This window comes from Chiloscyllium punctatum, chromosome 46 (assembly GCF_047496795.1).
Source record: "Chiloscyllium punctatum isolate Juve2018m chromosome 46, sChiPun1.3, whole genome shotgun sequence".
In the NCBI taxonomy this organism is placed as follows: domain Eukaryota; kingdom Metazoa; phylum Chordata; class Chondrichthyes; order Orectolobiformes; family Hemiscylliidae; genus Chiloscyllium; species Chiloscyllium punctatum.
The window spans coordinates 47,133,970-47,160,017 of record NC_092784.1 but is presented as its reverse complement, the minus strand read 5'-3'; the positions used below and the strand labels follow the sequence as shown (position 1 = coordinate 47,160,017).

Here is a 26,048-nt window from a genome sequence, read left to right as displayed (position 1 = left end):
TGGCAGATGGGACTAGATTAGGATATCTGGTTGGCATAGATGAGTTGGACCAAAGGATCTGTCTCGATGCTGTACATTCTATGACTATGAATGACTGGGTTGGAGTCAGAGCCCAGCACTGCTTGTCTGCTGAGAGCAGTGTGTGTTGTGATTGGGATGAAGTCAGCCTGCTGGACATCATAGAGTAAGAGTTCCCTGATTGGGACTGGTCCAGATTTAAAAAGGTTAGTTTTGATGTGAAGGGCACTGCTGGTCACTGGCACTCGGGTGTTTCTTGTCTTCCTGGTGATGGAAAAAAAAGGTTAGTGTCAGACGTACTAACATTCTGGGGCCTGACTCTGTCGGAGGCAGTACAAAAGTCAAGGACTGTCCCTGTGTAAATAAAGGGTGACGGGATACTGGGTCCATGTGGAGTTATTTCAGTATGTAAGGTTAACATTGTGCAGCCTCAAGAAACCCTGAACAAAATGCCGAGTGAGAGTTAAAGAATATACCAATCCTACTGCCTCTGGGTATGTTCACTCCTGAAAGTCAGTAACTCTTTCACCCAATAATTATACATGATTTTGCTGTACAGAAACAGGTCATTGGACCCAACAGGTTCATACTGTCTTTACGCACCACATGAGCCTCCTACCTCTTTATGTTATCTAATCAGAGTGGTTTTTTTTCCCTCTCATACTTAATACACCCATCACACAAATTCCACAGACTTTACAGCAACATTCAGCCTGAGAAAACATGGCAAGACACTTTCCAGGGAAACTCCAAAACACCATGTGATACCAAGCAACAGAGATATTAAGGCAGGTGGCCAGACGCTTGGTCAAGGAGGTAGGTTTGAAGGAGTGTGCTACAGGAGGAAAGAGGGATAGGGAGAGAAGGAGAGATGTAAGGAGGGTCTTCCAGAGCTTAAGGCTCATACAGCAGAAGCCACTATGGAGTGACTAAAATCAAGGTTGGCACCACAGTATCTTGATATCTGGGAGAAGTGTTAAGCAGGTGGAGATTACAGAGAGAAGGGGTGAGGGAACTGTTGCAAAAAAAAGCACAAAGATTTGAAACACAAGCTGGTCTTGGAGCCAGTTCAGGTCTCTGACACGTAGGCTGATCGGAAACAGAATTCAGGGCGAGTTTAGACTTGGGCTGCAGAATGTTGGATGAGGTCGGGTTTACTCAGCCTGGAACTTTGGGTGGGGGGGGGGGGGGGTTTGCTGGGAGCAGCTACAAGGAAGTATGAGCTGTCACTTCAACAAATTTCAAGTTTTGGAACTTAGAATGGACGAAATTCACCTTCAGATGACAGAACATTGTTCATGTTTTATCTCCAGCTCCCTGACTCTCCTGGTTTCCCTTATTTCACGTGTGACGGCTGCGCCGGCTGTGAATCGAGTTTTCAATTTTTTTTTTGGAATCCCCTCGACAACTCTCTTTAAGGCCTCCCTTCCCAGTTAAGGCAGTCCTTAAGAGTTACTGCGAACCTAACTTTCGATTGCTTGACAGAACAGAATAATGATAACAAAGTTTGTGTGGGTGCGCGGCAGGGATGGGGGGGGGGGAGGGGGGAGGCATTTCGTTTATTGTACGGAACCTTTACCAATACAAGTCGTTGCTGTTGAAGAAAAGAGCAACGGAGTTCTTCTCACGATCCCAGTCAATGTTGGAGCTTCAGCAGACCCCAGTAATTACAATCAGACTGCCCCAGCAGTTCAAGGTGTGACTTGAAGGGAGTGCCAGGAGCTTGGTGAACCTGAACTTTTCCAGCTTGAAGCTTTGGGATCCGGATTCAAATCCCAGAAGGTGAAAAAATGTATATTTGTTTTGGAAAGTAAAATTAATTGTCTAATTACACTGTCAAATGTCATAACTCTCCACATTGGTTTCTTCTTAATTTCCATTTAATCTTCTCTCTGTGGAACCATTGCTTTTGCTGATTTTGAAACTATTATTTACACATCCTACCCATCTCTCATTCAGTTAGCTCCTAGATATGAAACATATATATATATATATATATATATGTAAATTTCTCTTAATCAATTTTCTCAGAGACCTTGGGAGCAGGTGGGACCTTACCCCTATATCTTCTGGCTCAAAGCTAGGGTCATTATCACCAAAACCACATTACAGAATAACAGTGGGACCACAATTAATATCCGCTGAGTAAAGTTAACACTCGATTAATAACCTGGTCGTTTCCATTCTTTCAGCCCCTCCCCAGTTACCGTGATACACACCCCCTGCATCCAACTGAATCCCAGGGAGGACTGAGGTCAGGAACACTGTGTCTTTTCCTTCCTTTAATCCTGCACCCACCCCCCACCACTTGTACATTTCCCACCCACCCCCACCCACCTTGCTGTGTGGAGGGGCGTGGTATGTGTGGGGTGGGGAAGGATCAGACCGTGGACACCACCCAGCCGCTGGGTGGGGAGCACTGTCTAGTGAGGGGGGGGGGGGTTGTTCCTTTGAAGGGAAGGAGGAAGGCTCTGGGTGTGGGGATTGAGCCAATCGGTTCAGGCAGTGGGTGTGCTGTCCAGGGTGGGGTGGGAGGGGAGGGGGTTCATTCCCACCCCCCCCCCCCCCGTGCATGCGATAAAAGAGAGTCGCTGAGTGTGAGTGTTGCTCAGTGTGTTGCTGCTGCTCTCTCTCTCTCTCTCTCTCAGGCTTTTGTGTGGGATTGCCCCCCTCCCCTTTCTGCAACACCATGGCAGGGAATTATCGAACCCAGTCCATCTACAACAGCAGCGGCGGCAGTGTCCGCCGTTCGAGACCCATGCAATCCTCAATGAGCATGTATCAGTTTGCAACCAGACCATCCATCTCTACCTCGGTCTACAGCGGGGGCATGGGCATCGGAGTGGGCTCGGGGGCCGGCTACAGCAGCACCTCCCTGGCTCTCGGCCGCTCGGCCGGCGGGCTGGCTTCTTCTAGCAGCGCGATGTTGCTGGGTGGCAGCGCCCTGACATCCAACGAGAAGAACACCCTGCAGAACCTGAATGAACGCCTGGCCGCTTTCCTGGGCCGGGTCAAGTCTCTGGAAGAGTCCAACAAAGAGCTGGAGAGGCAGATCCGAGAGTGCGGCACCAGGAGCATCGTGGGCTTCGACTGGTCCATCTACGACCAGACCCTCAAACCCATCCAGAAGGAGGTAAGGGAGATTGGGGGGTGGGGGGTGGGGGCTGGGAAGGGAGAGACCCTCTCTGACCGCAGGAGATGGCAGCATGAGGTCGTTCAGCCCATCGAGTCTACTGAACCATTCCAGTGGCTAACCTGGTAATCCGTAGCCCCACTCTGCTGCCTTAGCACCAAAACCCTGGATCCTGTAAAACGTGGGCAGTTCAGCCCATTGACTCCATGTCACCCTGTCTGTGGCCGATCTGACCCTCAACTCTACCTAGACAGGAGACGTTATCCGAACCAAGCTTAACTTGGAAACAGTCACACATGAGGTGGCACGGCAATTCTGGTCTCCTGCTAATAGGAAGGATGTTGTGAAACTTGAAAGGGTTCCGAAAAGATTCACAAGGATGTTGCCAGGGTTGGAGGGTTTGAGTTACAGGGAGAGGCTGAACAGGCTGGGGCTGTTTTCCCTGGAGTGTCGGAGGCTGAGGGGTGACCTTATAGAGGTTTATAAAATCGTGAGGGGCATGGATAGGATAAATAGACAAGGTCTTTTTCCTGGGGTGAGGGGGTCCAGAACTAGAGGGTGTCGGTTTAGGGTGAGATTTAAAAAACACTTGTGGGGCAACTTTTTCACACAGAGGGTGGTACGTGTATGGAATGAGCTGCCAGAGGAAGTGGTGGAGGCTGGTACAATTACAGCATTTAAAAGGCATTTGGATGGGTATATGAAGAGGAAGGGTGTAGAGGAAGGGATATGGACCAACTGCTGGCAAATGGGACTAGAATAATTTAGGATACCTGGTCGGTATGGACGGGTTGGACCAAAGGGGCTGTTTCCGTGCTGTACAACTCTATGACCGGTGTGCATCATTCACTGGTGTTACTTATGGGTCATCTCTGTGAACTCCCCCACTGATAGACATTAGGCTTGATGCCCGTCCTTGCTTACAAACTGGCACTGTCTTCTGTTGAAGTTGTTGTGTTTCGAGCCTGTCTGTTAGTTAACTACAGTCTGCCCCAGGCACTATTGAATGGAGGTGGTGTCTTCATGTTTGTGGCTGCTTACCTTTCAGAGGGAGATATTAACAAACCAGTGAGAACTCCAGGTAGTGAAGTAGGTTGAGTTTGGGTGCGATGGGGTAGGTTTCCCGTTCTTGCTCTGCAGTCAGCTGGGCTCTGAGTCCAAGATCAGATTCGGAATCTCTCACTCACACACACAGAAAGACTGCAAGAAGGTAACGGAATGCATGTCATTCCTTTGGGATTGGCTGTGCCAGAACAATAAAAGGTGGGCCACCTGAACTTGCAAGAGGAAACGAGAATGATGAGAATCCCTGACAGTGTGGGCTTGGTTCCATGGGAGCTCAGACGAGTGTGGGCTGACTTGGGCATAGGTAGGAATGTGGACTTTGAAATCTCACCAGCAGACTGCGATTGTACTGAACGGCAGCACAGACTCAAGGGGCCGAATGGTCTGTTCCTGCTCCAGTTGTGTATGCCTCGTTGATTTGTAGCACAACCTGAATCTGACCTTGCTATGGGAATGACAACTGTTTCCTCAGCCTGACCAGCACAACCTCGAATACCCTGCAGGGAAGGGCAAATGTAGCTGTGGAGAGGAGTTAGTTACAAAGCGGCAGAGTGCGCACACAGCAGGAGCAAACCTTGGCCTCGCTGAGGTGGCTGTGGAGGTAACTTACAGCTAGTGCAGAACTTTGCAACAGAGATTGACCGCAACTTTATATCCCCTCCCCCAACCCCACTCGGGCAAGCTGAGGGTGTGTCCACTGAAACACATGGTCACAGAGGGGATGGTCGCTCTGAGACACTGCATAGTGCCTGTGTGTGTGTGGGCATCATGTGAGCATGGCACGGGCTCTGCTCCCAGCCTCCTCTTATTCCTTTAGTTATCCCTCTTCTTCACGCCAGCTTTGGTTGGTTGATGTACCCCTTAGTTAGGTTGCTATATAAATGCACACTGGCTGGAGTCCCTGCCCCCTCTGATTGACCACTGTCCCTTTTTCACTTTGTACAGATTCTCGATGCTGTGTTGCAGAATTCCCAGATTGCACTGGAGATCGATAACGCTAAACTGGCAGCTGAAGACTTTAAGAACAAGTACGTCCCTTCCTCCGTCCGCAGCTTGGCTCGGTCTCCAGCCTGCGGTGATCTCCAGCTTGCGGTGATCTCCAGCTTGCGGTGATCTCCAGCTTGGCTCGGTCTCCAGCCTGCGGTGATCTCCAGCTTGCGGTGATCTCCAGCTTGGCTCGGTCTCCAGCCTGCGGTGATCTCCAGCTTGGCTCGGTCTCCAGCCTGCGGTGATCTCCAGCTTGCGGTGATCTCCAGCTTGCGGTGATCTCCAGCTTGGCTCGATCTCCAGCCTGCGGTGATCTCCAGCTTGGCTCGATCTCCAGCCTGCGGTGATCTCCAGCTTGGCTCGATCTCCAGCCTGCGGTGATCTCCAGCTTGGCTCGATCTCCAGCCTGCGGTGATCTCCAGCTTGCGGTGATCTCTAGCTTGCGGTGATCTCCCTGCTGTCCTGAAAGGTGCAGCTGCTTCCTCATCTTTCTCTCTCGAACCTGCTCTGCCTGACCTTGTTCTCTCCACTCCTCTGTTTGTTGCAGGTACGAATCCGAGCTGGCGCTGAAACAGTCTGTGGAGAATGATATTCTTGGACTCCGCCAACTGAAGGACAACTACCAGTCTTTACAGGCTTGTCTGGTGGATGAGATTGCTCAGCTGGAGGACGAGATTGCCTTCTTAAAGAAGGACCATGAAGAGGTGGGATCCCAAGATGTCCTTGTATCAACCAAATTCACATTCTCTGTGTCTCTCTATTTTCTCTGCGTCACTCTCTATCTCCCTCCTGTATCACTGCCTGTCTGCCTCACCTTCTCTCTCTCGGACACTCAGTCTGTGTCACACAGTCTCTTTTACTTGCTCTTCCACTCCCCTCTCCCACCCCAATCCCAACAAAGCATTCTCTCCATCTCCCCCACACACTCTTGTCTCCTCCTCCTTGCCTCTCTCTCACACACACACTCACTCTCTCTCTGTCTCTCTCTCTCTCTCTCTCTCTCTCTCTCTCCCCCTCTCCCTCTCTCTCTGTCTCCCTCCCTCTCCCTCTGTCTCCCTCTCTGCTGGGTGACCCTGGCTGAAGATGGGATCGATCTCAGAATGGGGCTATCTCTCCATGCCTTATGTCAGCCTCATTTGCTGAGGGGTGACCTGATCCTGTTTGAATATCTCTCCAATTGTATTTTCAATCACTGTTGGGAACCTGGTGCTAGGCTAGGCCTTTGGCCAGGGCAACATGGACTGTGGTCTCCCTGTTGGCTACATCCTGTAAGTCTCGAGCACAGCAACACCTCCTGTCCCTCGGGGGGGGGCTAAGGACACTCGGCATGTCGATGCACCACCGAAAGCATTCTGTGTGGATGCCGCATGTCTTGCTCTTTCCACGATCACAAGAAACTGCAGAGCATTGTGAACACAGCCCAGTCCGTCACGCAAACCAGCCTCCCACCCATTGACTCCATCTATACTTCCCGCTGCCTCAGGGCAACATCCATTCTCGTCAAAGATCCCTCCCAGCTCGGTTACACTCTCTTCCATCAGGCAGAAGATCTTAAAGTTTGATGAATAGATTCAAGAACAGCTCTTTCCCCACTGTCATCAGACTTTTGAACACACCTCTCAAATGTTAATTCTCAGCTTCCTCTCTCTCTCTCTCTCTCTCTCTGCACCTCCTGTGTGGCTGTAACACAGTATTCAGCACTCTGTTCTGCCACCCTAATGCATTTTGTTTGGTACGATCTGCCTATAAAACAGGCAAAGCAATACTTTTCACTGTATATCAGTACATGTGTCAACAACAAATCGTAATGATTAAGGGCTGAGGTTTTAACAATACACTTCCTTTTCTGTTTCTAGCAACCACACTATTATCGCAATAAAAAAGCGGACAATTTAGCACGTAGTTCAAGATGCTAAGGTCGTGCGTTTTAACATTTTATCACCTTTTTCTTCTTCAGCAACTGAGGAACCTGCGACAGCAGAAGACTTCAGATATCGATGTCCAAGTTGACACTGGTCCTTCTGTTGATTTGGCTGCGAAACTGCAGGAAATGAGAGATAGTTACGCCACGATTGCAGATCAGAATAAAAAAGATTTGGACAATTGGTACCAGGAGCAGGTAGGCTTGGGTTCAGCAAGAAGGGCAGTGTCTGATTCGGAAAGGGGCCTGTGAGGGTGGGACAGCAAGGTGGGGCTATGTGCTAACTCTCATTGAAAGTGCAGCACCAAACAACTCCATCTTCACCCTCCCTTCTCAGAGTTAGAAGGCTTGATGGTTAACATCCCTTTCTAGCCAATAAAAGCCAGGCCGAGGCTCAGTACTGAGAGTTGGCTACATGGCCAGGGGAACACCAACTTCCAGAGGAGACATTAACTACTTGGATTTCCTCAGAGTCTCCTGAATGGTGTGTGTGTTCAGTATTGCTGGCCTTGGGCAATAGTTATCCCTCATTAAACCAAATTATCAAATCACGGCCACAATCAGGTTATTGTTCATTGGAGTTGCAGCAGGTGAATTACCTTCTGAGCTTCTGAACAATGACAATGACTCCCCAAGAACGTGAGAAATAGGAACAGGAGTAGGTCATTCAGACCCTCGAGTTTGTCCCTCTACTCAATGAGACCACGGCTGATTTTTCTCCTCCTACCTCATTTTCCTGCCCTCTCCCCATGGTCCTTTCCTGTGGTAAACATGTTAAAGTCTCTGCTTTGACTTAGGCTGAGCCTGCACAGCCCTCTGGGGCAGAGAATTCCAAAGGTTGGCCAGTCTCAGAAGGAGGAAATTCCTTCTTACCTCAGTCCTAAATAGCTGTCAATTCTGAGTCTGTGCTCCTGGTCCAAGACCAATCCCTAGTTCTCCCAGCCAGAGGGAAATGATCTTCTTGTATTGACCCTCTCGATTCTGTATGGTTGAGTGAGGTCATCTCTTCAATAACTGAATACCACAAAGACAATACTGCACGGGGCCTAGAGCCAGGGCTGGGAAAGCGACTACATGCAGTAAATGCAAGTCTTTCTTTCTCCCAATAAGAATAACCTCAAGGGGTGTCAGCAGCCAGCACTGACCCTGGAGGGTATACTGATTCAATGCTATTTGTGTGTGTTTCTGTTTAGCTCAGTTGGCTGGATGGCTGGCTTGTGATGTAATGTGATGCCAACAGTGTGGGTTCACTGGCTGAGGTGACTGTGAAGGTCCTGCCTTCTCACCTGTGCCCCTGCCCTGAGGTGTGGGTGACCATCAGGTTAAACTCCCCACCAGTCATCTCTCTCTCTGGATTGAGAGAGTGGTGCTCTGGGAAGGTGGTGCCTTTCCTGCTCTCTGCCCCAAGGGGCTGGGGGAAGCTTCACTTGGTGTCTGCTCATTGGAAGCATTCGGCCTCAGTGCTACATTTCTACAATTTAATTGACTCCGTCAAACCAAAGCCTTACGCAGTCATGGTGAGCTGATCTGATTGGTTACCGTGAACACTGACACAATCTGGCCACTCTCACTGAGTCATTCAGGACACACAAAGGAGGAGGCCGCTCTGCCCATGGAGTCCATGTTGGCCCTGCTCAAACCAATCTAATCATCCTCTTTCCCTCCTGAACCTTAATCCTCAGTATCCCCCAAACATTATTATCCCCATGTGCCCATCCCATTTGAAACAATCGATTTGTTCTGCCAACCCCTCCCTGCCCTCCATGTGGGCATTGGGTCAAAGGTCATTGTCATTCAATGTATTCCTCCTCATTCAGACACGCTGAGTAACCCCCGTCTCTCTCTCTCTCTCTCTCTCTCTCCCCTCCTCCTCTCTTTCTCTCTTTCTCTCATTCTTTCTCTCTATATTTTGTCTCTGTTTCTCTCTCTCTCTCTCTCTCTCTCTCTCTGTGTCTCTTCTGTCTTTGTCTCTCTCTCTGTCTGTCTGTCTCTGGCTCTGTCTCTCTCTGTCTCTCTCTCCCTCTCTCTCTATCTCTTGCTCTCTGTCTCTCTGTATTTCTGTCTTTCTGTCTCTCTGTCTCTGTGTCACTCTCTCTCGTTCTCTGTCTCTCTCTCTGTCTCTCTCTGTCTGTCTGTCTCTCTCTCTCTCTCTCTCTCTCTCTCTCTCCCTGTCTCTGAATCTCTCTCTCTTGCTCGCTGTCTCTCTCTCTCTCTTTCTGTCTCTCTCTCTCTGTATCTGTCTGTCTGTCTCTCTCTCTGCCTCTCTCTCTCTCTGTATCTCTATTTGTCTGTCTCTATGTCTCCCTCTCTCGCTCTCTGTCTCTGTGTGTCTGTCTCTGTCTCTCTCTCGCTCTCTGACTCTCTCTCTCTCGCTCTCTGTCTGTGTGTCTCTCTCCCACTCTCTCTTTCTCTCTCTGTCTCTGTCTTTCTCTCTCTGTCTCTGTCTCTCTGTCTCTGTGTGTCTCTCTCTCACTTTCTGTCTGTGTGTGTCTCTCTCTCTCTGTCTGTGTGTCTCTCTCTCTCTCTGTCTGTGTCTCTCTCTCTCTCCCTGTCTCTGACTCTCTCTCTCTCTCTCTCTCTCTCTCTCTCTGTCTCTCTGTCTGTGTCTCTCTCTCTCTGTCTCTCTGTCTCTGTCTCTCTCACTCTGTGTGTTACTCCATCTCACTCGGATTTCTCAGGTACAGATCCAAGTCACACAGACCACACAGGCTAACCTGGCTTCTGATGGGGTGAAGGCTGAGCTTACTGAATTACATAATCAGTTGCAGGTCTTGGAAACTGACTATAGCTCCTTGCTCGGCGCTGTAAGTAACTCTTCTTCATTTATTCCAGTGTCATTTGGTCAGAATTGAAACCGGTTTGGAGTTTCCATTTCGGCCGGGCTTATTCATTGTGTATTGTCCTTTTAAAACTGACTTGTATTTATGTATTTAATTATTTGCTCTTGATCTTGAGGGAACTGGGACTGTAGTTAATGGGCCACTGTTCTCAATTTTGTTTTGAGGTATTGGAATGGGGTGGACAAGGTCAGAGGTCGCAGGACATCAGGTTATTGTCCAACAGGTTTAGTTGTGTACTGCTCCTTCATCAGGTGAAGTCTTTATCTAATGAAGGAGCAGAGCACTGAAAGCTTGTGATTTCAAATAAACCTGTTGGACTATAATCTTGATGTCCTGTGACCTCTGAGTCAATTTGTTTGTCTCTGAGCAGATGTATTTTGTCCAAAACAGTCTTCCAGCCTTGAACTTTATCTTGTGACCACTACGAGCCATTAATTAGTCTGCAATGTGCTTCTGTGATTTTGTATGTGGTTTGAAGTGTTCTCATGCTCAAATCATGATTGCTTGTATTCATGATTGACTATGCTTTAGATTTTTGTCAATAATAATAGTTATAGTTAGTTTTCATGCCATCAATCTTCACTAGCTGGAAAGTGGTGAATGGTTTAAAAAAATAAATAGGTAACAAAGTGAAACCTGCCTTGTCATTATCAGCTGAAGGGCCTGGAGAATAATCTGATGAACGTTGAGTCCAGATATGACATGGAGCTGCAGAAAGAACAGACAATAATTGCACAGCTCGAGGGAGAGCTGGGACGAATCAGGAGCAACATCCTTGCGCAGACAGAGGAATACAAGAATCTGCTGAACATCAAGATGAATCTGGAGAAGGAGATTCAGCAGTACAGGGTTCTTCTAAGTGGAGGCAGTGAAAGGTAAAGCACAGGGAGATCCCACAGTGCAGATTCACCCTGCTCCTGGCACACACTGGCGATGGTGCCTGTTCTTGTTTTTTTTCAGGTCAAAACTGCCAGCTGACCGACTGGGATTTCTGTGAGGATTGAGGTAGATCACTAAGATGTCCACATACAGTGTGGCAGTGGAGAGCTGTGGTGTTTACGGTGAACTGAGAGGTTATGGGAAGGTCACTCGGTCACCATCTCTGCTACTGATTGCCAGAAAGCGAGAAAGATGCAGAAAGTTGATGGAACCCACCTTGTTGGGGCTCACTTCCAGGCAACGCAATCCCTGACCCAGTGCCGGATTGTTTCGGGGATAGCCCTGTGGGAGGTGGTATTAGAGGGTGGGACAGTCTTCCAGAAAGAACGGGATCGGCTTTCCAATGGATGGGTGGTCCTTGTTGGTGGCCAGTGAGAGATGAAGTGTTAGAATGCTAGCTGTTCATGGGCAGCCCGTAGTCAGTGACCCTGTGAGATCTCCCCAGTTCCCATTGATTTTCCCTGAGCGAGGAGCATGTACATCGTGATGCATGAAGACTCCACAGGATTTCTCTTGGCGATTGTCTACTTATCACAGGTACAAACCAGATGAGAGCAGGTGACTGACTTGACCAGGCTGCTGGGCAGTGCCCTTTCTCCCTGCCATCCCAGCTGTTTGCATGATCCACCATGGTACCCCATGTTCAGAAACATTGTTTTTTTTTCCCTCTCTCTCTCTCTCTGCAGCCTGGGGAATCCTGGCATCTCTATCTCATCATTAGGTGGTGAGTAGTTTGACATGACTTGTACTGGTGAAGGTGTGTGTCTGTGAGTCTTTATTCTTCTCTAACCCATGACCATCAACACAGTCACTCAGGCACCACACTGCAGGTACCTTAAAGGGGGAAGGCTCCTTCTGTCTGTCTCTGTCTTCCTCTGTCACATCATTTCTCCCTCTCCCAGTTCACCCAATCCCAACTCCATCTGTCTGTCTGTCTTTCTGACTCACACTGTCTATCTCTGTCCACTGTCTTGCTTCCTGCCTCTCTCTTTCTCTCTCTCTCTCTCTCTCTCTCGCTTTCTATTGTCTTAAACTCCCACAACACTCTCCCCATCAAATATTCCCTGAACAGTTACACTGTGGGGTCAATTACTGAGTAAACATCTCCCAACAGTGTCCCCATTAAACACACTCAGAACAAGTACAGAATGGGGTGACAGATGGAGTAAAGCTGCCTCAGCATTTTTAAGCTTCAGCTTGCAAAATGGTTAAACATCTGTTCCCCTCTATACTCTCTCTCTCTCCCTCTCTCTCTCTCTCTCTCTTCCTTTGTCTCATGTTCTCTTGTTTTCTCTCTGTCTTTCTGTCTCCTTATCTAATCAATCCTATGATGAGACTTGATTCTTCCTCCCTGTGACATGATGAATGCAACCCATCATATTATCTCTTTGCTCTTCAGGTCACTCACCCCCCCTTTGGATTTAGTTCACTGTCTCATCGACTCTCTTGAACTTGGTGGTGAGCTGCTGTAGGCCTTGGGCCTTGGTTTGGACTGGTGTCCCACCATGACAGCAAACTGATAACCACATTGAGCACTGTCTCCCCCTGACTCCCACCCAGCCCCTGTTGTTCTGAACTCAATTTTCTTCTGGAGGTTGACTGCCTCTGGTATGAGGCTGTGGGTTGTGTTTGAACTGAAATTCTCCTTGCAAGTATTGAACAGCTTTATTTTCTCTGTGTTGCAGGGAAGGGCACAGAAGGAACAACTACGATTATCACGTAAGTCCCTTTTTGATGCTCAGGTTAGGGGTGACCAACAACTGGGGACCTTGCCGGTGATTACCCTATCTCTTTAAAGAAGTTTTAAAAAGCCTAAACTCTTTGATATAGAGAAGAAAACGGTAATTGATGGCCTTTAAACATAATAGCACGTGATCCAACATTGGGATGGTTCAGTTTTGGCCTGTGCTCCAGGGCTTGAGGAGAAAGGTTTTAGTTTTGCAACGTGCTTCATGTTGCTAACTGATTCTTATTTCTCTTTGTCAAAATTCTAGCACCACCAAGATGGAAAGAGGTAATTAAAAAACCTTTCTTCATTCTTCCTCACCCGCTTTGCCCAGTTTGATGACACTGAGCTTTGTATCCCAGACGCACAAGGCCCAGACCTTGATTTGTGCTGCATGAGCCAATGCGTCATCCATGTTCAAATTTGCCAAGTGAATGCACGATGTCTGAATGTGAACGTTTCGTTCAAATGACCCTGAGCCTGAGGCGCCTACAGCTCCCATTATTCACTGCATGGCCAATCAGAATTAACTTATCAACCAATCAGCATGTTTTTCTTTCTCCCATGTTATACATTGTTGTGATTGTTTGAAATTTGGCATTCTTGTGTGTGTCCTGATGTGGACAAGATGGGAAAGCTTGGTCAGCGCATTTCCTTTTCTTTCGGTCTCTTTCTTGCCCTTTTTGTTTCTTTACCTGTTTTCTCTCTCTCTCTCTTTCTTTCTCTCTCTCTTTTTCTCTCTTTTCTCTCTCTCTCTTTTCTTCAGAAACAGGCCAAGGAACAGTCATGGCATTTAACAGATGGAAATATTTATTCATGACAGTGAGCACAAGTTACCCAGAGGTCTCTGGACAGATCGGTCTGTGGCCAAAATAAAAAACAAAGTGGAAGTAGTTGTATTAATGTCTGTCTCTGCATGGAAGTGAAAGGGGAGATAGTGAGAATGGGGAGGAGGGGTTGATGGGAAGTGGAACTGTAGAACCAAGATGGGGGCCTACATTCAGTGTAGAGTGAACCTAGCCTGTGCTACAAATCTCCTGTTGATGAAGTTAATCTGGATTTTATTTGGCATTTGCAGAAAAACGTTGAAGTGAAGACTCTGTGTGGCATCTTCCTGGAAACCCGACACAACTCTTATCCGTCGCGTGGTTTCTGCTGGAGTCTTGGGAACGTGGGCTATTTGATTGCAACATTTCTCCCTCCGCTTTTATCCTTCTGATGCTCTCGTTAGTAACGGAATGTGCAACAGGGGCCCCGCCTCTTTATAGAATTGGTCCACTTTCCAACCTTCCAAACCTTCCACATTTAAAGTGCGACCATTGGACACCAATGGACAACCTGCCATCCTCTATCTGGCTCCCACTTGTCCTAGTGAGCAGCTTCATGGCCTTGGAAAGGGCTCCGGCTTTGCGTCAGCTCCCGGGCTGGGTTGCTGTGAAGTTCCCCTTCTATGTTCACTTTCTGTCTAAAGCTGAGAAATAAATGTCTTTCAGATCTCGCCACAAAGCTGTTCCCTTGCAGAATGATTTTGCAGGAACTATTATGGTACATTTTCATGCAATGTGTTTGATTCCTCAATCAGTAACAAGACGCTAGGAACCTCCCAAGGACCAGAGGGATCTTGGGGATCTGGTCCACCAATCACTGAATGTGGCAAGGCAGGTTAACACAGTGGTTATTAAGGCATCCAGGACACTTGCCTTTGTCAGTCACACATAGATTATGAGAGCAGCGAGGTTATGTTGGAGCTGTACAGGGCTTTGGTTAGGCTGGGGTGCTGTGCACAGTTCTTGTCCCCACACTACAGGGAGGATGGGATAGTACTGGAGGGAGTGCAGAGGCGGTTGTCCGGGATGTTGCCTGGGATGGAGCATTTCAGCGATGGGAAGAGGCTGGATAAGCTCAAGTTGTTTTCCTTTGGAGCAGGGAATACTGAGGGGGGACTTGATAGAGGGGTGTAAGATGGAGGAGCATGGACAGGGTGAATAGAAAGCAGCTTTGTTGATGGATCAATGACAAAGTGGCAAAATGTTACAGTGAAAGCTTTAGAGGGCATTTACAGGAAATCCTTTAGACCCAGAGGGTGGTGGGGGTCAGGAATGCACAGTCATTGAGTGGGAAGACTCCCAAATTGTAGAAAGTATTTGATGAGCACTTAGAATGTCATAGCCTTCAAGTGTGGAAAAGTGGGACTCGTGTGGGTGGTGGGGTGTATTTTCGGTGGCACAAACTTGATGGGCTGAAGGGTCTCTTCTGTAGTGGGTGGCCCTGGGCTGTTGGTGCTGCCACTAGGTCTGTGCCTACTTCCCAGTCAATGTGGCAGGTGTGCTGCCAGGTTTCCAGTGCAGGTGACCCCCCTGGGAAAGAGTGATGGAAATGGCAGCTCTACACCACCATCTCGAGAGGGAATAGTAAGAATATAGGAAGTGGGGGCAGGAGGAGGCTATTTGGCCCCCTCCCTCCCCTGCAGTCTGCTACACCATTATCCTGGCTGATCTTGTACTTCAACACCATTTCCCTGCGCTACCCCTTGGTCTTTTTAATAATCTAGAAATCCCTCGATCTCTGTCCTGAACATACAGAGTCTCGACAGCCCTCTGGGGTAGAGAATTCAAAAGATTCACAACTGTCTGAGTGAAGGACTGCCTCCACATTTCTGTCGAAAGGTTCAGTCAAGTTCCTGAGGGCTCAAGGGATGAAAGGGAATGAGGAGAAAACAGGAACAGGGGACTGAGGTGATTACTCAGCCATGATCATATTGGATGGCAGAGCAAGTTAGAAGGGCTGAGTGGCCTCCTCGCCTGTGCCCCTTACTCTGAAACTGTGGCTTGCTTCCAGCCTCCTTTATAACTGATATGAGAGGTGAGAAGGCCAGCATTTGTAAACCAGCTACAAATTTCAGAGACTGGCCAACACACTTAGAGTCATAGAGATGTACAGCATGGAAACCGACCCTTCGGTCCAACCTGTCCACGCCGACCAGATATCCTAACCCAATCTAGTCCCACCTGCCAGCACCCGGCCCATATCCCTCCAAACCCATCCTATTCATATACCCATCCAAATGTCTCTTAAATGCTGTAATTGTACCAGCCTCCACCACATCCTCTGACAGCTCATTCCATACACGTACCACCCTCTGTGTGAAAAAGTTGCCCCGTAGATCCCTTTTATATCTTTCCCCTCTCACCCTAAACCTATGCCCTCTAGTTCTGGACTCCCCGACCCCAGGGAAAAGACTTTGTCTATTTATCCTATCCATGCCACTCATAATTTTGTAAACCTCTATAAGATCGCCCCTCAGCTTCCGACACTCCAGGGAAAACAGCCCCAGCCTGTTCAGCCTCTCCCTATAGCTCAAACCCTCCAACCCTGGCAACATCCTTGTAAATCTTTTCTGAACCCTTTCAAGTTTCACAACATCTTTCCAATAGGAAGGAGACCAGAATTGCACGCAATATTCCAACAGTGGCCTAACCCAATGAACTATACAGCTGCAACATGACCTCGCAACTCCTGTACTCAATACTCTGACCAATAAAGGAAAGCATACCAAACGCCTTCTTCACTATCCTATTTACCTGTGACTCCACTTTCAGGAGCTATGAACCTGTACCCCAAGGTCTCTTTGTTCAGCAACACTCCCTAGGACCTTACCATTAAGTGTATAAGTCCTGCTAAGATTTGCTTTCCCAAAATGCAGCACCTCACATTTACCTGAATTAAACTCCATCTGCCATTTCTCAGCCCATTGGCCCATCTGGTCCAGATCCTGTTGTAATCTGAGGTAACCCTCTTCGCTGTCCACTACACCTCCAATTTTGGTGTCATCTGCAAACTTACTAACTGTACCTCTTATGCTCACATTGTGGCGCTCCACTGGTCACAGGCCTCCAGTCTGAAAAACAACCCTCCACCACCACCCTCTGTTTTCTACTTTTGAGCCAATTCTGTATCCAAATGGCCAGTTCTCCCTGTATTCCATGAGATCTAACCTTGCTAATTGGTCTCCCATGGGGAACCTTGTCGAACGCCTTACTAAAGTCCATATAGATCACATCTACTGCTCTGTCCTCATCAATCCTCTTTGTTAATTCTTCAAAAAACCCCATCAAATTTGTGAGACATGATTTCCTACGCACAAAGCCATATTGACTCTCCCTCATCAGTCCTTATTTTGGGAAACAAGGAAATGCGAGATTCCGGAGGGATCCCGGACTTACTGCCCCTTTCCAGGCAGATCTTGGGTGGCCCTAGTTAATCTGCCATTTATAATCTGACTGACAGCTACTAGCTCTGTATGCTGTGCTTAGCATGTAACCAGGGGGTAATGATGCAGCGGTAGTATTGCCACTGTGGGTGGCAGAGTGGGAAATGTCACTGGACTAGCAATCCAGGTTAATGCTCCAAGATCATGGGTTCAAGTCCCATCTTGGCAGATGGTAAAATTTGAATCCAATGAATTGGTGGGGGTGCAAAAGCCTTTAAGAAACATATCCTTGTTGCAAAAACCCCCTCTGGTTCAGGATTGCTCTCAAGGGAAGAGAATCTGACATCCTTACCTGGCCTGGTCTCCAATGTGATTCACTCTTAACTGCCCTCTGGGTCAGTAGAGATGGGCAATAACTTGTCCCTGGAGAGATGGTAGTGGGAAACAAGGAAATGGCTGAGGAGCTGAATAATTCGTTCATGGTGTAAGACATGAGTAATATCTCAAAAATTCAAGAAAGTGGGAGGGCAGAGCTGAGTATGGTGGCCATCACCAAGGAGAGGGTGCTAGAAAATCTGAATGGGCTGAAGGTGGACCAGATGGACTACACCCCAGAGTTCAAAGGGATATTGCTGAAGAGGTAGTGGAGACGTTAGTGTGATCTTTCAGGAATCGCTAGAATCAGGGAGGGTCCCAGAGAACTGGAAAATCGCTAACGTGGCACCTCTTTTTAAAAAGAGAGTAAGGCAAAAGATGGGAAATTACAGACCAATTAGCCTAACCTTGGTCGTGGGTAAGATCCCTGAATCTGTTGTGAAGGATGAGATTTGTGAATACTTGTAAGTATATGGTAAAATAAGGCAAAGTCAGCATGGTTTTATCAAGGGGAGGTCATGCCTGACAATTCTGCTAGAATTCTTTGAGGAAGTAACCAGCAGGTTAGACCAATGGATGTTGTCTATCTGGACTTCAAGAAGGCCTTTGACAAGGTGCCGCACAGGAGGTGACTAAGTAAGATAAGAGCCCATGGTGTTAGAGGCAAGGTGTGAGCATGGATAGAAACTTGGCTGTTGGCAGAAAGCAGAGAGTGGGGACAAAAGGGTCCTGCTCAGGATGGCAGCCAGTGATAAGTGATGTTCTGCAAAACTCAGTGTTGGGACCACAACTTTTGACTTTATACATTAACGAACTAGATGAAGGAACTGAAGGCACTCTAGCTAAGTTTGCAGATGATAAAAGATAGGTAGAGGGACAAGTAACATTGAGGAGGCGGGGAGGCTGCAGAAGGATTTGGATAGGTTAGGAGAGTGGACAAAGAAGTGGCAGATGGAGTACAACGTGGGAAAATCGTGCACTTTGGTCGGAAGAATAGAGATATGGGCTATTTTCTAAATGGGAAATAATTAAGTCTGAAGTACAAAGAGACTTGGGAGTTCTAGTCCAGCATTCTCTCAAGGTAAACTTGCAGGTCGAGTCAGTAGTTAGGAAGGCAATTGTAATGATGGCATTTATTTTGAGATGACTTGAATACAAAAACCGGGAGATACTTCTGAGGTTCTATAAGGCTCTGGTCAGACTACATTTGGAGATTTGTGTGTGGTTTTGGGCCCCACACCTCAGGAAGGATGTACTGGTCCTGGAGCATGTTCAGAGGAGGTTCACAAGTGTGGTCCCAGGAATGGAAAGCTTAACACATGAGGGACATTTGAAGACTCTGGGTCTATACTTGATGGAGTTTAGAAGGATGCAGGGGATCTAATTGAAACATACACAATACTGAAAGGCCTGGATAGAGTGGATGTTGGGAAGATGTTTCCATTGGTAGGAGAGACTAGGACACAACCTTAGAGTAAAGGGACAGCCTTTTAGAATGGAGATAAGGAGTTCTTCAGCCAGAGAGTGGGGAATCTATGCTGCAGAAGGCTGTGGAGGCCTGGTCATTGAGTATATTTAAGATGGAGATAGGTTTTTGAGTATCAAGGGGATCAAGAGTTATGGGAGAAAGTGGGAGAATGGGGTTGAGAAACTTTATCAGCCATGATTGAATGGCAGAACAGACCTGTTGGGCTGAATGGCCTAATTTCTGCTCCTACGTCTTGTGGTTTTTATCGTCTTAACATGGCAATGAGATACCATGACTGAATTTTGAAAAATATACTTTTGTGTTTGGCTTAAATTAAGCTACAAATAAACCTGACATCCAATCACTTCACCAACAAGGTTAGAAAGGAAAGGGACACCAAATCCCAAAGGAAGCATGGAGATTCTGGTCTCAGTTCTGGCAACGAAGACGGTGCAAATAAAGATAGATTAGATTAGATTAGATTGCCTACAATGTGGAAACAGGAGGTTTCCAATACTTCGGCACAACATGTCCACACCGACCCTCCGAAGAGTAACCCACCCGGTCCCATTTCCCTCTGACTAATGCACCTGAACACTACGGGCAATTGAGCATGGCCAATTCATCTGACCTGTACACCTTTGGACTGTGGGAGGAAACCAGAGCACTCGGAGGAAACCCTCGCAGATCCACAAGGAGAACACCAAGGACTTAGTGGGTTTGATCAGGAAAGGCTGGTCAGTTTATCTTCTCCACGAGGTTGTCTTGGAAGTGGTGAAGGCACATGCACAAATGCACCAAATAGGCCATTTGGCCCTTCTAGCCTGCTGCATCATTCCAACCAAACATGGATGGCCTGTTTGTGTTCTGAATGTCACATTCCCATTTATTCCTGATAACCATTGATTCTCGTGTCTAAATAGATTGTATTCAGCTCTGTCTTAGAAATATTTAATAATTCAGCACCCACTCCCCCCATTACCTTTTGAAGCAGTGAGGTCCCACATTGTATAACTCTCAGAGAGAAAAGAATTCTTCTCCTCCTGTCTGACCTTAAAGGGTGACCCGTAATTCTAAACAGAGCTCCTTCGTCATGGTGTCACCCACGAAAGGGAAACCTTCCCACATCCACCTTCTCCAGACCATTCTGGATCTTAGACACTTCAGTCAAAGCACCCCTCGCTCCAGTGAGAACAAACCCGGTTTGTCCAACCTTTCCTCCTGAGACAACCCACTCATTCCAGGCTTCAATCCTGCTGTGAACCACTTTCCAGAGCATTTACATCCTTCCGTCGATAAAAAGACCAAACCTGCACACAGTGTTCGAGATGTGGTCTCGATGCCGTGTACAACTGAAGCACAACTTCACTGTTATGTTAAGCTCCTGTCGTAATAAATAATCGCTTTGCATTGTCCCCTTTATCAGGGAAGATGCTTCCTCTGGCAGTACGCAACAAGAGACTATAAAATGAAAATTAATGATAAACCCAACAGGGAATTCCAAAGTGAGCTTGCATCAGGAAGTGAGGTTCATTTCCTGATCCGCTAGGATAGCCTCTTGGCACTGTAAAGTAGTTAGCCCACAAGTATTAGTCATTAAACCTGTCTCCAGACCCTTGTTTTAGCTTCTAATTGTATCTTCAACATTTATACACTCTGCTGCCCATCAATGATGTCTTGGAACTCTCTAGGTAGCCTGCTGGTAGATCCTGGTCCCTCTTGGGGTCTCAATCAATGTTCCCCATTAACATTCCTTCCTATGTCCTTTAGCCCAAAACATCTGCACTGTTAACCATGTAAGTTCTGTCACCAGTTCAGTCTCTCTGACTGAGACTGGGGATGGAGTGATGGGCTATCACATAGAGTTATAGAGATGTACAGCACAGAGCTTTCCATTCAACTCGTACATGCCAACCAGATATCCTAACCTAATCTAGTCCCATTTCCCAACACTTGTCCCATATCTCTTGAAACCCTTTCTATCATGACTGGTTGTGTGTGTCCCCATTGCAGTCGTGTCACACATGGCTGATGGAAGATGAGCACTCAAGTTCTGCACATGTCCCACCCCCTCTTCCCGTCTCCCCATCCTACTCACATTTCATTCTATTCTCAGCATCATCAAAGTAGACTGTTCACTGACTCTCCTGTGCACTGAGGCACCTCTGTGATAAATGCATTCACAGTGAGGCCAAGAGTGACCAAAGCTTGTCTGAAAGGACGTGGAAAGGAGCGGAAAACTATTGGGAAGGCAAAAGGGAACCTGTAAACGTGTGACATAGTTGAATGTTATGTGCTCCTGTGTTATTAGAGGATCCATCTCCCCATTCACCACAGTAACACAGAGGGTGGGAGGGGCCCACTCATCATATACAATCATAGTGATAGAGGTTGACAGCATGGAAACAGGCCCTTCGGCCCAACTTGTCCATCCTGCCCTGTTTTGACGGCTGATCTAGTCCCATTTGCCTGCATTTAGTCATTATCCCTCCATACCTATCCCACCCATGCACCTGTCCATGTGTTTCTTAAATGCTGAAATTTGACTCCCCTTCACCACTACCTCAGGTAGCACATTCCACTCACCGCCCCCTGTGGGAAACAAATGCCCCTCTCGACCCTGTTGTATTTCTCCCCTCAAGCCTTAAACCTATGACCTCGAGTTTTAGACCCCCCACACTATGGGAAAAGCTGTTGACGATCTACATTATCTACTCCGTCGTGATTTTATAAACCTCTGTAAGGTCATCCCTCAGCCTCCTACGTTCCAGGAAAAAAAAGTCCTAGCCTATCCAGCTTCTTCTAATGTAACCCAGTCCACTTGGCATTGTAGTGAATATTTTCTGCACTCTTTCAGGTTTAATAGCATCCTTTCTATAATAGGATGACCAGAACTGCACACAATGCTCCAAATGTGCCCTAACCAATGTCTTGTACGGCTGGAACAAGATGTCCCTACTCCTATACTCAATACTCTCACTGATGAAAGCAAGCATACTGAAAGCCTTCTTCACTGCTCTGTCTACCTGTGCTCTAGTTTCAAGAATCAATGAACCTGTAACCCTAGATTCCTTTGTTCTCTAACACTCCCGAGGGCCACACCGTTGACTGTGTAAGTCCTGCCCTGGTTTGACCCACCAAAATGTAAATAAAGAAATGAAAGGTCACTAGAGTTTGTTGGAAGCTCAGGCCATCCTCTTTTTTAGACCTCAGATTGGATTGGTAGCCCAGTGACGGGTGCTCTGTGGGTATTATGGCCACTTTAGGGTGCTACCTCACCCTTCCTTTCACATTGCCTGCCCTCCTTTAGGCCCTCTCCCTGGACTCTGGATCTCTCCCGAGCCAGAGTTGATCCTCCTCCTGCAGTCCCAGCAGTGTCCACTGCTGGTGGTGGCGCTGCAGGGAGTGATAGAGCTGGTGAGCGCAGGAGGGCATATGTTGGGAGGAGGGGGGAAGTGGACACCTTACAATTATACAATCTAGCCCTCCCTACGGGGTTTAAGACTGCAGTATGAGCTTCCACTGGACAATTTGGGTGGTACGGTGGCTTAGTGGTTTGCACTGCTGCCTCACAGTGCCAGAGACCTGGGTTCGATTCTCGCCTCAGGCGACTGTCTGTGTGGAGTTTGCACATTCTCCCCGTGTCTGCGTGGGTTTCCTCCGGGTGCTCCGGTATCCCCCACAATCCAAAGATATGCAGGTTAGGTGAATTGGCCAAGCTATATTACCCATAGTGTTCAGGGATGTGAAGGTTAGGTGCATTAGTCAGGGGAAATATAGAATAATAGGGTAGGTGAATGGTCTGGGTGAGTTACTCTTTGGAGGGACTGTGTGGACTTGTTGGGATGAAGGGCCTGTTTCCACACTGTAGGGATTCTATGAATTCTGCTTCGAGCCGACGTTCCTTCCAGACAGCAGTGAGTAGATCTATTGCGAAAAGTCTACTCCCTGTAAATTTCTGCTTGTTACCTGACAGGTTCACTGTGTTTGACAGCCTATGGCTACATGTCCAATCTTGTTTGTGAACCTAGATTTACTGAAATGGAAGCATTGAAACTGACCCAAGATGACACCTTTCAAAACTGCTGCGACACAGTCAAACAACTGAATATGTGTTCCCTGGCTGAAAAGGTGGGCCAAACTCTGCCTGGACTTGGCTAGAAGGCTCATGAATCCCACATTTCCACTGTCCCAACCACAGGACCATAACTGTGCAATGGTTTAGGGAGAAAACATGCAAAATGAGCAGATCCAGGTAAAGTCACAATAGCTTCAAACAACTGCTTGCTCTATCATTTAAAGAGAGCTGACAGGTGGTGAGTTTAACCCAAAGGTTAACATACCTCAGGTGCAGAGTACAGTGAACCATTGCAATAATCTCAGCCAGTGTGGAAACTGAACCCAGGCTGTTAACATCAATCTGCTTTGCAAATCAACAATATAGCCAACTGGCCTACAACTGGTTTACTGAACCCAATCTGATGACACATGGACTTATGCAAAATGGAGAGTGTAGTTTTATTCAGCTTCTTAAAGAGACCAGAGTTTTGCAACATATTTTCATTAAAGGAGTTTGCACATTCTCCCCGTGTCTGCGTGGGTTTCCTCCGGGTGCTCCGGTTTCCTCCCACAATCCAAAGATGTGCACGTCAGGTGAATTGGCCATGCTAAATTGCCCATAGCATTAGGTATATTAGTCAGGGGTAAATGTAGGGGAGTAGGTCCGGGTGGGTTACTCTTCAGCGGGTTGGTGTGGACTTGGTGGGCCAAATGGCCTGTTTCCATACTGTAAGGAATCTAACCTAATCTGATCTAATTTGTTCACTGAAGTATGCATAACTGTGCAAGCATTTTAAAACTTATTTTATACTTTATTTTTATTTTAATCTTCAAGAAACCCTAATCTGTTTACACGCAAAATAGTTGAGGGAGAAAATAGCACAGATGCAGAGTTAGAGAAAGCCACGTGTGAGAAAGGAATAGAAGGTTCATAATTACCTTGGAAAGGAAAGAATGGAAGCACTGCCAAGGACCATTTGGGCTGAATGGCCTGATTCTGAGATGTAATGTCCATGTAGTTCAATGTAACCTGGGCTCACATCTACAGGATTAAAGCTTACGTCAAATTGAATGTTACCAAATTATACTGTGGACCACTGTTACGACATGGGGTAAACCCTCCTGCTTACTTAAAACCAGCAACACAGAAAAGAGTTATCCCGTGCAATAATCTGAAAATTCAAGAGGCCGAGAACTATTTAAAGTAAACACTAACAATTGTATTTCTTAAAATATAATAGAGAATAATTAACTAACAACTATTTACAACTCCTTCCTCTAACCTATCTCTTACCTTCCCTTCTATAATAGTAGTCTGATAACCCCACCTGCCCCGATTAAGATTTACAAAACAAAACTTATTATCTCAAAACCAGGCAGCTTTCAGTTTTCTCTGTATTCCTGTCTTCTTTCCTTTTCCTTGGGGATTCTGCTTCACGGTTACTGATTGATAAAGGTACCTTTAAGAGAGCTATTTTTCAGGCTGTCTTTACATGATGGTAGCTTGGCAATCCTCCTCTCAACTGTTCATTTCTCCGGTCTTATTCCCCCCCACCCTCCCCAAAGTATTGGATTGTGTCATGGGCTTTTAAGATTGTAAATATATTACCTTCAAACTAGATTGGAGTTTGATATTTTTCGGGGTATAATTTAAACTGATTGGCCTAATTCAAATCTGTTTTGTCGTTTCCAGGCAACCAACTATCTTAGCTATCCCAGTGGCTTGAGCACATGTTACATTGTTTCTTATTGAGAATATTTGGTGCTGTCACTACTAGCTTTTAACTCTCTTAAAGGTACAGTACACCCACATCTTCATACCACCACCTGGGAGAAAGATTTGAGGAACACTGTTTTTATCTTCACAGATTTAGGCCCACAGCCAACTGCCCCATCGAAAATATTTAACTAAGATGGGATAACTGGTGGAAGAAGACACAGTAAATCTTGGAACTGATGGTACTGGTCCCAGCTGTTTTCAGGTTTATGAATTTGGAACATTCCCAACATTTCCATTTGAGAATTAGATTCCGGGGAAAAATACTTTCAACCCCTCAGGGAACAAAAGAACATTGTGGACATCAGAAACAAACTAGGCCATTCAGCCCCTTTAGCCTGCCCCTCCCATTTCAACAAGAATCCACCCCAGTTCCCAAACCCTCTTTCATTCCTGTTAGGCCTCAACTTCCTATTTGCTCTTTGAAACTTTTCAGTGATTTAGATTCCCCAACTCTCTGGAGGAGAGATTTCGAAATATTCACCACCCTAAGATATAACAAAGTCGTTCACACTTCAGTTTTAGATGAATCTTCACTTATTCTGTGTGTATGTCCCAGATTTGAGATTCCCCACTAGTGGAAATGTCTTCCCTGTCAAGCCCCCATCAGAATATTGTATGCTTCAATTAAGATCACCCTTTGTTCTTCTAAATACTAAACAATGAAGACACCACCTACTTAGCTGTTCTTGATAAGTCAACACCTTCAACCGAGGAATCAATCTAGTGAATCTCTTTGAACTGTCTCTAATGCTGGCATATATTTTCTTAAACAAAATTGGACAGATTACTTTGGTCCAGCCTCACCATTACTCTGCACAGTTGTAACAAGGCTTCCCCACTTTTAAATTCCAACCTCTAGCAGTAAAGGCCAAAATTCCATTTGCTTTCTGCTTTGCCTTTTTGTGGAGCAGGCTTGAGGGGCTGAATGGCCCACTCCCACTCATATTTTCTGTGTTTCCATTTAATTACTTCCTGCACTTGCTTGATAACCTTTCGAGTTTCGTGCGCAAGAGCACCCAATCTCCTGCAATGTTTTGGAATATCCACCCATTTAAATAATAGTCTGTCCTTTGATTCTTCCTACTAAAGTGCTTACCTTGTATGTTGCAACATTAAACTCCATCTGTCAGATTTTTGCCCACTCACTGAATTGACCAAATCCCCTTGCAGAGTTATTAAGCCCTATCACAACATAGCCTCCCACCTATTATTGTATCATCATCAAATTTGGATATTCTCATCCATCATCCAAGTCATTAATATATCAAACCATTCAGGCCAATGGACTCATCCTTGTAGCACTCCATTTCTTTTTTCTAATTCATTCCTGGATTGAGGGTGCCGCTGGCTTATTGCCCATCCCTAATTGCCCAGAGGACAGTTAAAAGCCAATCACGTTTGCTGCGGGTCTGGAGTCCCATGTAGGCCGACTGGGTAAGAATGGCAGATTTCCTTCCCTGAAGGGCATTAATGAACCAGATGGGGTTTTTTTTCTGACAATCAGCAGCAGTTTCACAGTCATGATTA

The 26,048-nt window shown here is 46.8% G+C and overlaps 1 protein-coding gene across 4 annotated transcripts; it reads left to right on the top strand.

The window, feature by feature from the left end:
* The first annotated feature begins 692 nt into the window (after positions 1-692).
* LOC140468000 (keratin, type I cytoskeletal 18-like) lies at positions 693-14,135 on the top strand. 4 transcript variants are annotated; one of them, XM_072564127.1, is made up of 10 exons: positions 2,625-3,151; positions 5,162-5,244; positions 5,751-5,907; positions 7,161-7,322; positions 9,803-9,928; positions 10,619-10,839; positions 11,590-11,627; positions 12,589-12,622; positions 12,898-12,917; positions 13,708-14,135. In XM_072564127.1, the coding sequence occupies exons 1-10, from the start codon at positions 2,708-2,710 to the stop codon at positions 13,716-13,718; spliced, it is 1,296 nt and encodes a 431-aa protein (XP_072420228.1). In that variant the 5' UTR covers positions 2,625-2,707; the 3' UTR covers positions 13,719-14,135. The 4 variants fall into 4 exon arrangements, with proteins under 4 accessions (XP_072420231.1, XP_072420230.1, XP_072420229.1 ...); XM_072564130.1 differs by lacking the exons at positions 11,590-11,627; positions 12,898-12,917 and adding an exon at positions 693-834 and having other exon boundaries at positions 2,667-3,151; XM_072564129.1 differs by lacking the exon at positions 11,590-11,627 and having other exon boundaries at positions 2,624-3,151.
* The last annotated feature ends 11,913 nt before the right edge of the window (positions 14,136-26,048 follow it).